The 15,284-nt window shown below is 39.8% G+C and overlaps 2 protein-coding genes across 2 annotated transcripts; one reads left to right on the top strand and one right to left on the bottom strand.

Moving 5' to 3' along the window:
* Positions 1-98: 98 nt before the first annotated feature.
* On the bottom strand, positions 99-7,051 carry glb1 (galactosidase beta 1). Its single transcript, XM_022765436.1, has 16 exons — positions 6,861-7,051; positions 6,065-6,234; positions 5,195-5,345; positions 4,693-4,753; positions 4,516-4,610; positions 4,234-4,414; positions 3,767-3,825; positions 3,547-3,668; positions 2,754-2,794; positions 2,539-2,651; positions 2,366-2,440; positions 2,103-2,192; positions 1,868-1,981; positions 1,454-1,585; positions 945-1,184; positions 99-835 (listed from the first exon to the last, which is right to left on the bottom strand). Exons 1-16 carry the CDS (start codon positions 6,915-6,917, stop codon positions 581-583), a joined length of 1,956 nt encoding a protein of 651 aa, XP_022621157.1. The 5' UTR covers positions 6,918-7,051; the 3' UTR covers positions 99-580.
* A 342-nt stretch (positions 7,052-7,393) lies between these two features.
* Positions 7,394-10,015, top strand: ccdc86 (coiled-coil domain containing 86). Its single transcript, XM_022765458.1, has 4 exons — positions 7,394-7,981; positions 8,549-8,678; positions 8,767-8,841; positions 9,634-10,015. The coding sequence occupies exons 1-4, from the start codon at positions 7,482-7,484 to the stop codon at positions 9,784-9,786; spliced, it is 858 nt and encodes a 285-aa protein (XP_022621179.1). The 5' UTR covers positions 7,394-7,481; the 3' UTR covers positions 9,787-10,015.
* Positions 10,016-15,284: the final 5,269 nt, after the last annotated feature.

The following is a 15,284-nucleotide window of genomic DNA, read 5'->3' as shown; positions in this document are numbered from 1 at the left end:
AATTATATGCAGACATTCCCATTATGTGTATTGCCAGGCATTCGTTTCCAGTGTATTGCTGTCATCTTGTTAAAAGACTTAACTTCACAAGTGTTTCACAAGTATTTCTCGATTTTTATTTTTTGTAATGAAAGGCACACACTTAACAGGCACTAAAATCATACAGGTTGTATGCAATGTAATTTTAAAATGAATATAAGCTACAAATCAGCAGTCCCACAATGTATCCATGTTTTTTCATGAATATACATTGTGTTTCCCTGATGCATTTTTCACAGGTTGCTGTGCACTGGTAGAGCTTTAATTGGCAATGATCCCTTTTTGAAGAGAAGAAGAATGAGTGAGGTAGAGAAACCAACAGTTTATGGGACAGTAAAATATAGTATTTGCTTAAAAACACATTTCTTCACTTTTCATAGAGACAAATTCAATCATTGATGCCAAATCCCATATTAATCAACCTTTCACATAATACAGCTTTTTTCAGAATCAAGCTCACACAACAAGTGCTAATTTGGGACTGTACATCAGCGAATAGTGCAAATTAATTCATTTTGTGCAGCAGTGAGTTCCCTTATCATCACAACAAGTCCTCTTTAGTAAACAGTCCCCAGTGCTGTTTGTGATGAGAGGTGACTGTTGCATTCAGGATGGGGGTGTTGGTGAACTCCACAGTGCATGGCCCTGAGCTGCAGGGAGCCTCTTCTAGCTCCAGGACAGTCACGTTGTTGGGTGCTTCTGTGCTGAGGATGTTGGCAGGAACGAAAAGCGTCACCTGAGGGCCTCGAGCTGGCCAGTAACGTCCCAGATTGAAACCATTAATCCAGACCTGACCCTGAAAAACACAAATTTAGAGACAGATTAAGTAGTTGATTTTCATGCGCTTTAAGAATACACCAAACCCCGACCAAAACATTACTAAATATCCTCAATGGGTCACATGCCTTCCTCCATTTGGGCAGTTTGATGTAGGTGTCCTGAGGAAGGTCTGGGATACCATCAGGGATGATGAAGCTGCCCCCATAGAAGGCTGGAAGGGAGAGAGCAGCAGGCTGAGGAGGATCTGTTGGTGTACTCTCTTTTTCCCCGAGGAGGCCTTGGCTGACTGCTTCATCGATACTGAGACTATACATGGTCCAGCCAGTGAGTGTGTCTCTCCCCAGAGTCAGGTTCGACACCAAACCCTGTGATAAGAAGACGGGGGAGAGCAAGTAAACAGTAAGTTAGGAAAATAAACCGTTATGTCTCATATTTTTTATTCACACCTACATCCCAGCTTGTAATTAAGTATTAAGGAGTTTTACAACATATAATAATAGAATTTTATTGTAATTCAATCAAGTCTTACTGTTGTTAAACATTTAAACAAAAATAAAGCTTTGTGATAGTTAAACATACAACTATATTTCAACACACAAACAGTAACTTTGACGTATGTGGGGAGAAAAAAAACCTTGAAGTCATTGATCCGTTTCCCATAGTTGATTCGGCCCATGTTCTCCACCAGTATGTCCACCTGACTGCCAGCCTTCCCGGTCACATTTACAGTTATGGCTTTGTTCCTTTCAAGAATCCCTACAGACACCTTGAGGAGAAATCAGCAGTTAAATGGATAGATCTCAAATTTATATAATTTTTATAACATGTTTTTCTACAAAGCAACTTGTATGTTCAGTGTTCCATGTTGTCTAAACACAATCATCCATACAAGCACTTTGTCTGAATAAAACTGTCTAAAATTTGTAAAAATGATGATGGTGCTACGAAGACATTTTGGATGGTATCAATAATGTATCTAAGTTTAGTGATAAGCAATGTAAAAAAAATCTACAGCATTAAATCAAGAAGGCCTGTTAGGCAAACTCACCCCATCCACGGACACATACGCTCTATCGTGGACTCCGTTCAGTGGGGATGACAGTGGAGTCGGCGTGCTGCAGGTCACAGGTAGAGTAGTCCTGTAGAGCACATAAGCAAAAGCCTAAAGGACAGAGTGGAAAAATAAATAAATAAAAATCAATCGTTATCACTGGGAGATTTGAAAAAGAAAAATCAACTGAATGTTTTTTTACTACATAAAACACAAAAACATGAAAGGCTACCTGGTTCAGCTGGATGAAAGTCTGAGGATACATGCTTTTGACTGGGCCGGAGAAAGACAGTTTTTCTAAGGCATCTGATATCGTCTGGAGCTGAGGTGGGAGAGAGTCATGTTTTAACATTTATTCTTGATCTTTTAAATCATGAGACAAACAGTCTTTCAGTGGTGATTTACAATAAACAATATGTAATTCCTGGGTGAAGTTATAGGCTTTAATAATATAGTAAGGAGCTCACAGAAACACAGTGTCAGCTGGGAACTTACCTTCTTCATCCCAACAGTCCCGTAAGCATACTTTGGAGTTGTTGGTGGTATTGGTCCCTCTGGTATCTTACTGTGCTATTGTGGGATGACACATTAGTTCTTCTAGATGATAAGTTTACTCTTACTGGCAAAAAAAAAAAAGAGACTGCAAAAGTCTCTACTAGAGTACATACCATTTTGATCACTGCTCGGATGGCATAGTACTTCTCTGTGAGGTCTCCTGCTTCTGTGAGTGGAGCATTGTAGTCGTAGCTGGTGGGCTGTGAGCCATATGGTTCATTGGCACCTGAGAGTATTAACAGGCAATGAGAGCGTGAGTCACTTTTTGGGAACAAAGCAGCAACAAGTTGCCATTAACAACCAAACCAGTCTGTGCAAGTACGCTCACCATTCCAGTATCCAAAGTTTGTTCCTCCTATGAACATGTACCTGTGAGGAGAAACAGTTTAATAACTTCAAACTACAAACTTTTCCTTTATTTTTACAGTTAACATATGGGAGGGGAAATGGTGGGACACAACTACAGTTCAGTACCACATCATTTAATGTCCTGACTTGTCAGAGGCATCAAGTTCCAAAATAAATCCAGCTCCAGACTCAAAAAACAGATGAACGAAGATAAGATTATACTTCTGGACTGAGGGCATCACAGCGTTGCTCATGTCTCATTTAACTGCAAATTGGTAATGTTGAAAGGCATTTCCTCACATGATCCTATATTATTCCAGGTTCATAATTAATATTCCATATTTCTTTCCATATCAAGATTTTTCAAACCATTTACTATCCAAACATTAACTTCTGAAATGATTCTGCTAGCAGCCGAAATGGACCTTAGCTTCTGTCCAGCTGTGACCGCAGCAAGCAAAACAACATTCCTATCTATTGATATTGAATTAAACAGTTCTGTGTAGAAGAACTTGACTGATGGGCTGCAACCATGCCAGCAGAGATTACAGGAGCTTGGCTTCATTTTGTTAGTATGGATGGAGTAACATAATCTTGTTTATTTACAGATGTACTTTAATATAAACCCCTCATAACAGTATCCTAAATTTTTGAATTAGCTGATAAGCTCACAGAGAAAGCAACGGTCTTGTGGTGAATCGGCATATCTGTTGTTTAACTTCATCTGTTTGCATAAATGTGTCTAAACCTCTCCCAGAAATCTGTAGACTCACAGGTTGACGTTTGCTCCCATGGCCAGCATCTTATTCAGGGACTTGGCCACTGCGGCAGACGGCACGACAGAGTGAGGTGTTCCCCAGTGGTCCAGCCAGCCGGTGTAATATTCAGAGTTCACCTGATAATAAAAAAGATGCAACCCCATAAACTTCTGTAAGAAAATACTGTGTGTTGTCAAAATCAGAGATTACTAAATGCATCAGGGGAAATACTCGCCAAAGGTCCATGAGGTTCAGCGTGTCTCTGTGCCTCAAAGGCAGCGGTGATATTTGTACCTAGAACGAACAATGATAAACACATGTACTGTATTTGTGCAACTTCCTCATGACTTCTGACCAAATAAAGTGTGAAAATGAGTCAATGCAGAGAAAAAAAACACATAGCTCACAGTTAAATCAGAAACAATGCAAACTATATTCAATTTCATGTTGCATCTACAATTCAACTTTACCTGATTATATCTAACACACAAAGGCATTATTAGTATTGAAACGTAACCTGAAATACAAGTTTACCTTGTTATTTGATTTTCTTTTTACAGTCAACTTTTAATTCCCAACTCAAGTGTAAATGTCTTGTGTGCCATTCGCCATAAATTGCAGAATACTGGCTACATATGAGAGGTAACAACAGGACGCCTATATGAAGAAGATTTCTAGAAGAGCAATGTTTCTGACACGTACCAGGCCCAAAGTCAACAGTGGCGTAGAGATCTTGTATTGAGCCACACTTAAGATAGTTCAGCCCAGCCCCATCTGTAGTGAAGAGCACCACCTGCTCGCCCAGGTGAGACCGGAATAGCTTGGTCAGGTGACGCAGGTAGTTGTAGTCACAAGCGAAGTAGCTGCCGTATTCATTCTCCACCTACCAAAAAAGGGCACGACAGGAGGGAGATGTGATTTTCTATGTTGAATAAAGTGCTGTGATGATACGTAATGAACAGCAACAAACACAAATTCACTCACTTGCACCGAGATGATGGGACCATTGTTCTGATACAGATAAGGCTTTATCATAGGCAGCAACTTCCCCATCCACTTATCTACTGCTGCAATGTAATCTGAAAAACACAAATAGTAATGTCGTAAAGACTGCGGCATGCGATCCACTCGTCACTCCTCCTGTTTAACTTTGATTCTCACCTGGATCTGAAGACCGCAGCACAATGTCTTGCTTGTTGAGAAGCCAGGCAGGCAGCCCACCCTGTTTGACACAGTTGCACAAACAGTGATGACAAGATTGTTGTGTGTGATTTAAATGGCTTAATGCGTAAGAACAAACCATATCAGATAGAGTCTAAATGCAACCTAAATTCAGGTGATTACTGGACCTTAAGATATACAGTATCTCTAAGTATTAAAGACCTGTGTAGTTGAAAAGTGGATGTAAGAAGATTCAGTAAACCTCAGTGGAGAAAAATGACTGAGACTAAATTACACTCATCCTTCTGTACAAATGGTATGAAACAAACAGAAAATGATGTCACTGCAGAGGAAGTGGTATGTCTGGTTTATTTGATTTAGCTCTTGTCAAAGAGTATAATGCAGCACTGATACTGTAAAGTAAGAGTTTATTATTCTCTATTATTGGCTTTGAACACCCTTAAACACCAAGCTCTATATATTTTCTGATGGCCTTACTCACCATGTCCCACTCTGCACATATGTACGGTCCCGGCCGAAGGATGACCAGTAAACCAATGTCCTTGGCCAGCTGAAGGAAATGTTCCACATCCCTGTCTCCACTGAAACTGTACCGACCCGGAGACTCCTCGTGGAAGTTCCAGGGAATGTACCTTTAAGATGAACCAAGTATCAGTATAATCATGGTGATAGATTTAATAAACAACACAATGTTTTGTACAAATTGTAATCAGACCTCGCCAGAATAATCCACTAGAAACAAACAACACGAAAAATCACACTAAAGTAAGAGAGTGCACAGTCTGTCCATCAAATGCATTTTTGTCCAGACTTAATTCTATTTGTAAAAGCCTGTAGACTAGTTTTGTTGCCTTGTAAGCCTGTGTGATTCAGGATAGTGGCACCATAATACTGCAGGCTGCTCTTGAACGCAGTATTTCTGGCTTTGACGGCCATGTTAATCTCACCTGTCCAAAGTCTTTGCTGCTGATCTTGTGCGACCACTGGAGGTTTTATTTGTCACCTAAACAGTTATGTTAGGTGTAGGGGGCAGTGTGACGTACAGATTTACATAAAGACCAATGTCGTGCAGTTTATTTAATTCTGTCCACTATACTAATATAGTGAGGAAGTCAGTCTTAATGTGGCCTTTCAGAGTCTGGCCTGTTACTAGATGTGCAGCTCACAGATCCCCAAACTCACATCCTAGTGAATTTAAGTTAGCTAACTTTTCTTGACCTACATTTTAAAACATCTTCCCTGTGTAGCTTTCATATTAAAGTCAGCTGCAACATGACACACTCTCAACATCAGCCTGAGACTGAAACAACAAACCAAAGCCATCTGGGAGTGAGACATGAGGTGAACATACGTCTGGATGGCATTCAGTCCTGCCATGTACATCTTGAGCAGTCGATCTTTCCAGTAGACTCTGGGGATCCTGCTGTAATGGATGCTTCCTGATATGTAACGAAACTTTTCCCCATCTTTCCGAAAGCAGTCATCCTGGTAATCGATGCTGAATGAACGAGGAGCACTGAGCTGCAGATAAACACAATGCAAATCAAAACTACATTTATAGGTATTGCAGTGATCATCAGCTAAAGCTGTTTACATAGTGTTCCATTGTGTGATTGAAGTGTCATATTTTTTATGGCACAGGACTGACATGTCAGCTGATTTTATCATGTGCCACTCAAAATTGGCAGCCTTAGTTGTCTACTAAAGGTTGTGGATAACATGTCAATGTAAATAACTACAGTAAGCCAACATATTTTAAAATATTGTCATGTTAAAGGTGTTTTTAAAAGCCAGATCAGTATCGTGCACCGTTTAATACAGGTATTAATACATAGGCTGAAAAGTTTGACCTACAGATGGGGTTTGTTTTATTCAACTGACAATAGTTGAACATATGAAGGGCAACTATTTTTCACATAAGCCAACAGCACATTCATAACTCAAATATATTTTTTTATGTGGTGTTTGTTTGTGTTTTTAAATTCCTGTCAGTCTGAGATTGACTATGGGCTCTGAAGCTGTTTTGAATTGCGATGGAGGGGCTTTTTAAAAGCTTTTTTAAAAATCTAACCTGCAGCTGTGGGCCTTCAGCTCCCCACACTACTGAGAGCTAAGTATAAAACCTGTAAGAACTCAGTGGTACTTACTGATTGTCCAAACAGCAGCAGCAGCAGCAGTGTGCTTCCAGCTCTGAGCACAGACATGACTCTCCCCTCGGCCTGCTCTCCCGTTTCAAGCGACTAATTAAAATAATGCAGCTTTACATGCGGATCTTGCTTGGACACGGTCAGTTACAGTACTTACTTCCCTGAGTGCACTGAGGTGTTTTGAATGAGTGTGGCATCATGAGATGCGGAAGTCAGTCATGTGATACTATAACATTGTTGCGGTGAAAAAACCGCTCATCAGTAGGTGTCAGTGTTGTGCACTTTATATCATATATACTGTATGAATCGAGTGAACAGATGAAGATACTAATAATACTAATACAAAATTAAAACAGATAATAGAAAAGAAAATTGGTCAAAACAAAAAAAAAGAAATGCAGTCAATGATCCAATAATAGCTAGAAGAAAGAGAGCATTCATGCTTCAGTTCATTTGCAGTACCGACTCCAGACCGACAGGGGGCGGTACTGGGCTCCCCACGTTGTTTACTATCCGGGTATTGACTCGGAAACAGAGCAACGTACACATCGCAGGCGGTGTTCACACGTGGGTACAGAAGTTTATCAGAGTAATGTGGTGTAGTGAACTTCATTAAAAAACATGTCGAGGAGGCAAAGAGCTATTCCAGAAGAAAAGACCACTTCTGAAGTGGGACACACGGAGGAGGAGGAGGTCGTGGATCCGCCGCCGGAGACCAGACGGACACGCAGCGGGCGCACAGTCCGCACTCCTGCTGCACTGCTAGGCTCTGAAGCCACGGTGAGGACTCCCAGCAGGAGGACCAGGAGATCTGTGCTACAGGAGCTGCCGGCGGTGGAAGAGAAAAACACGGAGGAGCCAGAGCGGAAACCCGAGGAGAAGTCCAGCATGCCCGCTGAAACGGAACCGTGCATCGTGTCAGACCCAGCAGGCAGAGCCGACGTTACCGGCAGCGGAGACGATCATCTGCCCAGGCCTGCACCGACAGAAGCGGCCCCCGCGAGTCCAGAGATCGTACCAGAGAAGAAGCCTCGTCTGGCTCCAAGTGAGACACAAAATCCGGTCATTCCGCTGGGAAAACCGAAATCTGGAAGAGTGTGGAAGGACCGCAGCAAGCAGAGGTGAAGAAAAACATGGAGCCAGGATTCTTTTCAGTGCACAAACCTCAGAGTTGTCTGATTATGGAAATATGCTTTCCCTCATGAAGTCAAAGGATTGTGAATTAATTTGTATGCCTAGTAGCCTGGTTATTGGGCCACTTACACCCTGCACCATGTTGTGTTAAAGGCTTTTCAATGTGTTAATGGGCAGCCCTCATACAGAAATTGAAAAGCAGCTTTAGGACCAAAAGTTAGCGTTGAAGAGCCCGTTTTAGTCATTCAGTGTGCAAGATTGCTGCTGAAATATGGATTTCTCTTGAGTATTGACAGCACTAGGTCATTAACAGCAAGTATGAATAACTGTCATGTATTCAAAGTTGGCTACTTTGTCAAAATCTCTCAATTGATTAAATGTTATTCTGTTATTTCAATGTTACACTACTTTGGTATTGACACAAAAAACTCAGGTGTCATTGGCAAACTGTACTGACTTTGTCCAGTGAAATCCAGCTCTCCATAGGGAATGTGAATATATGTGACAAGTCTTTTATATGATCAATTAACTAAATTATTATTTTTTACTTCCAGGTTCTCTGCGTTGGTGAGAGATAAGCCGTTGTGCACCTCTTGGGAAAAGAAGATGCAGGCCAAGCGAGAGAAGGAACTTGTGAAAAAATATTCTTTGCAACTGAAAGAGGAGCAAGCCAAACAGAAAGAGGTAAACTAAAGCTGTATGATGCAGGTCTGCCTGACCACTGAAAGCTCTTGCACCCTTTGACCTATTCTGTTTTTTCCTGCCTGGCTAGGAAAAGAGGAAAAGGAGAGAGGACAACTTGAAACGACGTGCGGAGAATGAACGCAAAGCAGAGATTGTGCAAGTGGTATGTCGACTGTTGTTCATACAAGTGCTGTTCAGTCAAATGTAGAAGACATTCATCCAGATAACAGATACACAGCATTTCTGGATTTCTACATAGTGTCTGTAGAATATGAAGACTTAAACTGTATTACACAGGGTTCATACTGTGCAATATAGCAGCAGGCTACATTGGATCGGTAACACATGTCCATGAATGAAGCCACTCATTGATACTTACTTTACTGCACAATATGAACATGAATGTATTAAGATTCACAGGGGTGATTTGATGCATGACAAGCTCATTCTGCTTCTATAAAGAGCACTGGCAGCTGAGAGACAACTGTGGAGAAGTGAAGCAATAATACTGTAAATAAAGGGCTGAGTGGACTGTACCATGCCCACTCACCTCTTACTACGGAAGAGTCACCTACTAGTTACCTCCACACCTCTAATTAGTAAAAAAAAAAAAAAAAGTTAATTAAATTCAATAAGCCTCTTTTTAAATAATGCGACAAGTCGCTTTAAGAATTTTTTCCTGTCAAAAATGAGTACAAGCACAAAATACATGTTCAACACCGTACATAACAGTTTTTGGGTCAGGTATGATTTAATTTTTATCACATCAGTTTTTACAAATCCAAGTGAGAAGCAAAGCGATAAACGTCTGTCAGTTAGCCCAGACTACAATTTGTACAATACTGAAATAATTAAAATTGAAAACAGTGGATAATTGGTCAACATTAGCATACATAATCTTTCTGTTGGTAAGCTGGCGTCCTGTTTATTTTCTCCTGTCTCATTTGTGTCACAGATCCGGAACACAACAAAGATCAAGAGGATGAAGAAGAAGCAACTCAGAAAAATAGAGAAGAGAGACACACTGGCTCTGCTGCAGAAGTCACAGAAGCAGATCGGAAAAGCCAAAGGGCAAAAAAGCAACAATGCTGACAAAGATTTAACCTAAAGACTGAGATAATAAAAATACATCAATTCAGTACTTTGCCTAAAAGTCTTATATTTGAATGTCGGAAATACAACAAACACAACCAGACACATTTCTCTCAGAGGACTTATTTACACATTAACCCAAGAAAACTTTTCTAAATAAATATAGTAAATAGTAAAAATAACTTTTTGTTGTTTTTTTCCTATTATTGTTTTCCTTATTGCCCTGTTATCTTGCCATTAAAACATCTCATATGACCAACTTTGTTTCACATATATTAAATAAAATTTTAATTTTTTACTGTTCATCAAACTGTCACACTAATTGATGGCCAGGAAAGCTGCTCACAAGGTGAAAAAACTACACCAAAGGTGTGCTGGCATTTGTACCATTAGCACAGCCATAGTGTTAAAGTGGAAGAAGTTCTTTTCCATTATTGAGTCTAGGGTTCCTGGGTATAGTGTCATTTAAATACATTAATACATCTCAGTTTATTCTGAAATCTCGCCTCATTAATTGCACAATACACATAATAAAAACTGTCAGTGTTAAAGTCACAGTAGATTTACTGTAGAGCACAACTGAAAAATCAAAGAATCCTTATCAAATGGGTGTCTTTACGTCACACGTTCATGTTAAAAATAAATACTGGTAGATGTGTCTTGTTAATAGAGTTTTCTGGTTCTCAAATCAGTATCGTGTCTGCCTCAAAGAGCCTGTATCAATTGGGCTACAGTTTATTGTTAGTCAATTCAATACTGTCACCTGGGGTCAGCAAAAGACCACACAAGCTACTGTTGGTGGTAAATCACTAAAGGCATTTGTGGTATGCTCAGAAACATATTTATTCTGATAAGGCACACTATCACCTTGATAAATATAATGCTAAGATGGAGCAGTTAAGCGTGTACTTAAAATTCTTAACCGCAGAAGTGCAATAGTTTGAAAATTTTACAAAGGATGATTTATCGAGCCCAAAAAGAGCTTCTTAATATAGTAAAAAATACATGCAAGGTGCTGCATAGAGAAGGCATTTGACTCAAGTAAACTTCAAGTCTTCATGCCAGAACAGAATTCACCTACTGTGTGTAGTATAGACCAGGTTCATACATTCATGGTCATCACACACACCCCCAGGTGATACTTCCTGAAAAAACACAAAAGTCATCCAGGTATGGTCATTTGCACAAAGCTCTAATGTTGCATGCAATGTTGTTGCTAATGCATTTTTCAGCTTTAGCATCTGGTTATCTCAAGGTCCTGCTGTACACATCCCGTCATTATTAATGTAGAAGAGCTACTTTTTTCCATTTTTCTTTCATGCTGATGCAATTCAGCCCATAAGCATACACAGAAAGCACAGTATAAGGTTGTTGTGTTTCTTTCATGGGCCTAAACAGGACAATTAATCCGTTTAAACGAATTTATCTATATAATCAAAACAACTGGGTATCTTCCAAATGTTCAGTCTTTTTAGTACCAAATTCCATCTTTTTGTTTCCCCAGACAGTGATTCTGTAATGAGCTTCAGTGGAGGGAAAGTAGCACAAAATGAGTTTTACTGGATTTTGTTCCCCACCACTTACACTGGACCTGCTTGAAGGGATTTCTTTAGGGCCAGTATGGACAGGAGGAATGATTACAGCAAGCAAAGCACCAGTTTTAGTGGTCACGTGGGCTCCTGACTTTTGTTTAAAGATAGACTTGTGGTCCTTTAACATTCACTTTGAGTGCATTGTGTGTGTAAACAACTGATTCATAAATGATCTAATTCTTTCTAGAAAACGGATCAGCAACATTTTTTTAAATTAATTCACTAGTTCAGTAATTTTTTATGCAAACATGACAAACATTTGCTGCAACCAGCCACTCAAATGTGAGGATTTTATGCTTTTCTTTGTCAGCTACTAAACTGAATATGTTTGAGTTTTGGACTATGGGACAAAACAAGCTATTTTAAGGTATCAAAGGTGGTTTATTACAATTAATCCTGAAATAATCAGCAGATGAATCAACAGTTCCTAAATTTTTAGTCTCTACAGTGTGTGGGAGTTTTGGGTGGGACACTGTGTCCAATGTTCAACATACTGTTTATTTTTCAATGTGTCAAGAGTCTTCGTCATGGGACCAAGTGACTGTTTGGTTTATGGTTCACAGCATTTACAAAGCAAACACTGGACAGAAATGCATTTTTATGGTTTAGGTTCTGTGCAACACATCAACGCATTTGAATAAAATTAACTATTAGATTAAAGTCAAACTGTAATTTTCATAGAGGAAATAACACAACTTTTCTCTTACAAATACAAAGTTAAATAATAATAAAATAAAAAGAATAAACAATGAAACAAACAATGATTCAATTCAATCGACTCAAAGGTTTTGTTGCAACATCCTTACTTGGTCTGGTATGACCAGTTGCCTTCTTACAGTGGCTTTCAATATTCAATATTCCATTCAATTAGTTTGAGTTGTTCAAAGTTATTCCATTACATATGAGGTTGACTGAGATTATCACGAGCATATGAATCAAGTACAGTTGTTCCAATACCAATATTAGAATAGGAAATGCCTCAGATGCTGCCTAAAATACTGGATCGGGTATTGGCAAATACGAGTTATTCACCCGATACCACATAATTTATCAAAAAACTATAGATTCACACCCAGATGAAACTGCAGTTCTCCCAGAAAGCAATTCTTCTTTGCTACTCTAAAACAGTACCCTACTTAATAAGTTGCGCTGTGCAGCTACTGGCAGCTATTGTTTTAGGGTGGTGAAGAAGAACTGCCTTCCAGTAAGTGTTGTAACGTTTGCTGTTAGCAAAATGTCAGCAATTTTCCAATGTTACACTGGAAAGTCCCATTAGTAAAAAGGCAATTTGTACAGTATTTAACCTGAGCCCTACAACACAGCAATGATAGCAATCAGATCACATCCAGAAAGGGTTAGTAATATACAGCTCCTACGCAATGGTATTGGATCTGCACTCTGTGTCGGCTCGGCTGATACACAAGCTCAGCTTTCAGGATCATTATCAGGAAGGAGGAAATGGTATCGGAACATCTCTAGAATTAAACTGAATAATTTATGATTAACGTTCAGAAATGGTACTGTCAAATACTGTGGGAATTATATTCTGACCAATAACAGTGGTATTGGTCATGACACATAACTTGATGCATCATCTACGTAATAACTGCATCATGGAGACATAGTTCCAGCCTTACATGTTCATCCAAAATAGCAGGGTGAACTTGGAGAGCAGGTTGCATACAAAGGCGCCCTGAGTTTTCCTCACATTTATTCTCATTCCATTGACTTTTCATGGCCCATTCATTGTTGTAGTACTGCCTAAGCAGCTTTTGCAAAAATAATTCAAAATTGTCATATACACACTGCTGTCTTTGTGTCACACGGCAAGACAACTCCTTCAGCTTGTCACCAGCCTGTTTGCTTTGTTAATCCTTTCAGTTGTAGCAGCATCATCTGCCATGCCTTAAATGAATTGGTAAACAAAGTAATTTGTCACACTGAGGTGACCGATGTGGATGGGTCCCTTTCAAATAATTTTTCTTGTCCGTCATTTAGCATATAAAGGCTGTGACAAAGTTAGAGGTTGAGTTAAATCTGAGGGTGAACTAATTTAAGACAGAGACAGGAGAAAGTAGCGTTAACATCACAGCTCAAGGCGTCTACAGAAGTAAAACGCAGAGAAGTTTTGTAAGTACACTCTTTTCTGTCTTTTAGTACTGTGTAGAAAATGGCTTAACTGACTTCATTGCACAATTCAGGTTAATATATTTTAGTGTAGAATTTTCATCATCATTTTTTGTGTTTTAAGATATACAATTTAGAAATCTCTGATAGATTGAGTTAATCTTTAACCTGGATGTTAAATGAAGAAATTGTTTTCTTTGATCCAGTAAGAAAACATTTTCTTTTTTCTTTTAGTTGTGACAGAGAAAAAAATGCTTCTGATCATTCTGATACAACTCCTGATCATTGGTGAGTAAAATGTAAGTAAAATCTTTTGAAAACGGGGTAGAGTCCTTTCTTATATTAATGTTCTATTTATTGATTAATAGCATCAGCAAATGGCCAGGCAACCACAACTGCACTACCTACAACAACCGCTGGTGCCACGACGACCGCTGGTGCCACAACAACTGCTGGTGCTACAACAACTGCTGGTGCCACGACAACAGCTGGTGCTACGACGACTGCTGGTGCCACAACAACTGCTGGTGCCACAACGACAGCTGGTGCTACGACGACTGCTGGTGCCACGACAACAGCTGGTGCTACGACGACTGATTGTGCTAACGTATTCACTTCAAGCACAACAACTGCTGGTGCTACGACGACTGCTGGTGCCACAACGACAGCTGGTGCTACGACGACTGCTGGTGCCACGACGACTGCTGGTGCCACGACAACAGCTGGTGCCACGACAACAGCTGGTGCTACGACGACTGCTGGTGCCACAACAACTGCTGGTGCCACAACAACTGCTGGTGCTACGACGACTGCTGGTGCCACAACGACAGCTGGTGCTACGACGACTGCTGGTGCCACGACGACAGCTGGTGGCACAACAACTGCTGGTGCCACGACGACTGCTGGTGCCACGACGACTGCTGGCGCCACAACTGCTGGTGGCACGACAACCACTGGTGCCACGCCAAGTGCTGCTGGTGCCACAACAACAAACTCATCAAACACCACTGCCACTAACTCTGCTGCTGCACATGCTGGGATCACGTACACCAGCAGTCTGGTTTTCTGTCACCTCAGCGTTGTTCTCTTCAAGTTCTTCTTTACAGTGTAACTTGGTTGTACTGTCTTTATCAGAACAGTTATTGTAATTCACATAGTATCTAATTTATGTTTAAATTTATGACAATCATATTATGAAGCACTGCTGTTGATAGGTTTAAAAAAATCTAGATGATACAAAGTAGTAAAATGTTGTAATAAAAGTCTGGTAAAACTCAAAGCAATTAGGTTTGTTTCTTTTTATCGCAACTCCCTTTTAAGTTACTCAGGAATTGGTGGTCCATGACTGTTTTCTTTTCAAGGCTCCTCCTGCACAGACATTTCTTCCCCTAAAAATTATGTCAAATTGCCTGTTTTCACATACTTTAACCAACCAAGCCAAAGTTGTACCAGTGTTTCGAATTTTGGGGGTGGTATTTTAGTAAACCTTCTAACTGTTGTCTCAAAATCAGGCGCAAATACAACAGTTAATTTTCCTTGAAATTACAACTAAAGTGTATTATAATTTATGTGAAATAAAATAGTTAAAGAAACAAGTCCTGATCATTTAAAGATAGAATGGTTGTTATTTGATATTAAGATAAATAAAATGATACAGACTCTTGAAACAAACGTTGAAAATATCTTTCAAACTTTTGGATCTATAATAAAAAGGCACGTCCTAACTACCATGTCACTATGCAGGTTCTTCATCTGACTGGAAACACATTATCCTCTGTATACTCAGCTAGTGTCT

This window comes from Seriola dumerili, unplaced genomic scaffold (genome assembly GCF_002260705.1).
Source record: "Seriola dumerili isolate Sdu_G_001 unplaced genomic scaffold, Sdu_1.0 BDQW01000686.1, whole genome shotgun sequence".
NCBI classification, from domain to species: domain Eukaryota; kingdom Metazoa; phylum Chordata; class Actinopteri; order Carangiformes; family Carangidae; genus Seriola; species Seriola dumerili.
The sequence above is the reverse complement of the archived record's forward strand: the minus strand, read 5'-3'. Positions and strand labels throughout refer to the sequence as shown.

What these genes read in the sequence shown, in the direction of transcription:
- ccdc86 (XM_022765458.1), top strand. Translation starts at nt 7,482, where the DNA reads ATGTCGAGGAGGCAAAGAGCTATTCCAGAAGAAAAGACCACTTCTGAA. An exon ending in AGCAAGCCAAACAGAAAGAG is followed by an intron (nt 8,679 to 8,766) that starts GTAAACTAAAGC and finishes CTGCCTGGCTAG; the next exon opens with GAAAAGAGGAAAAGGAGAGA. An exon ending in AAGCAGAGATTGTGCAAGTG is followed by an intron (nt 8,842 to 9,633) that starts GTATGTCGACTG and finishes TTTGTGTCACAG; the next exon opens with ATCCGGAACACAACAAAGAT.
- glb1 (XM_022765436.1), bottom strand. Translation starts at nt 6,917, where the DNA reads ATGTCTGTGCTCAGAGCTGGAAGCACACTGCTGCTGCTGCTGCTGTTT. An exon ending in GTCCCATCATCTCGGTGCAA is followed by an intron (nt 4,415 to 4,515) that starts GTGAGTGAATTT and finishes CTTTTTTGGTAG; the next exon opens with GTGGAGAATGAATACGGCAG. An exon ending in CGTATGTGTCCGTGGATGGG is followed by an intron (nt 1,586 to 1,867) that starts GTGAGTTTGCCT and finishes TTTCTCCTCAAG; the next exon opens with GTGTCTGTAGGGATTCTTGA.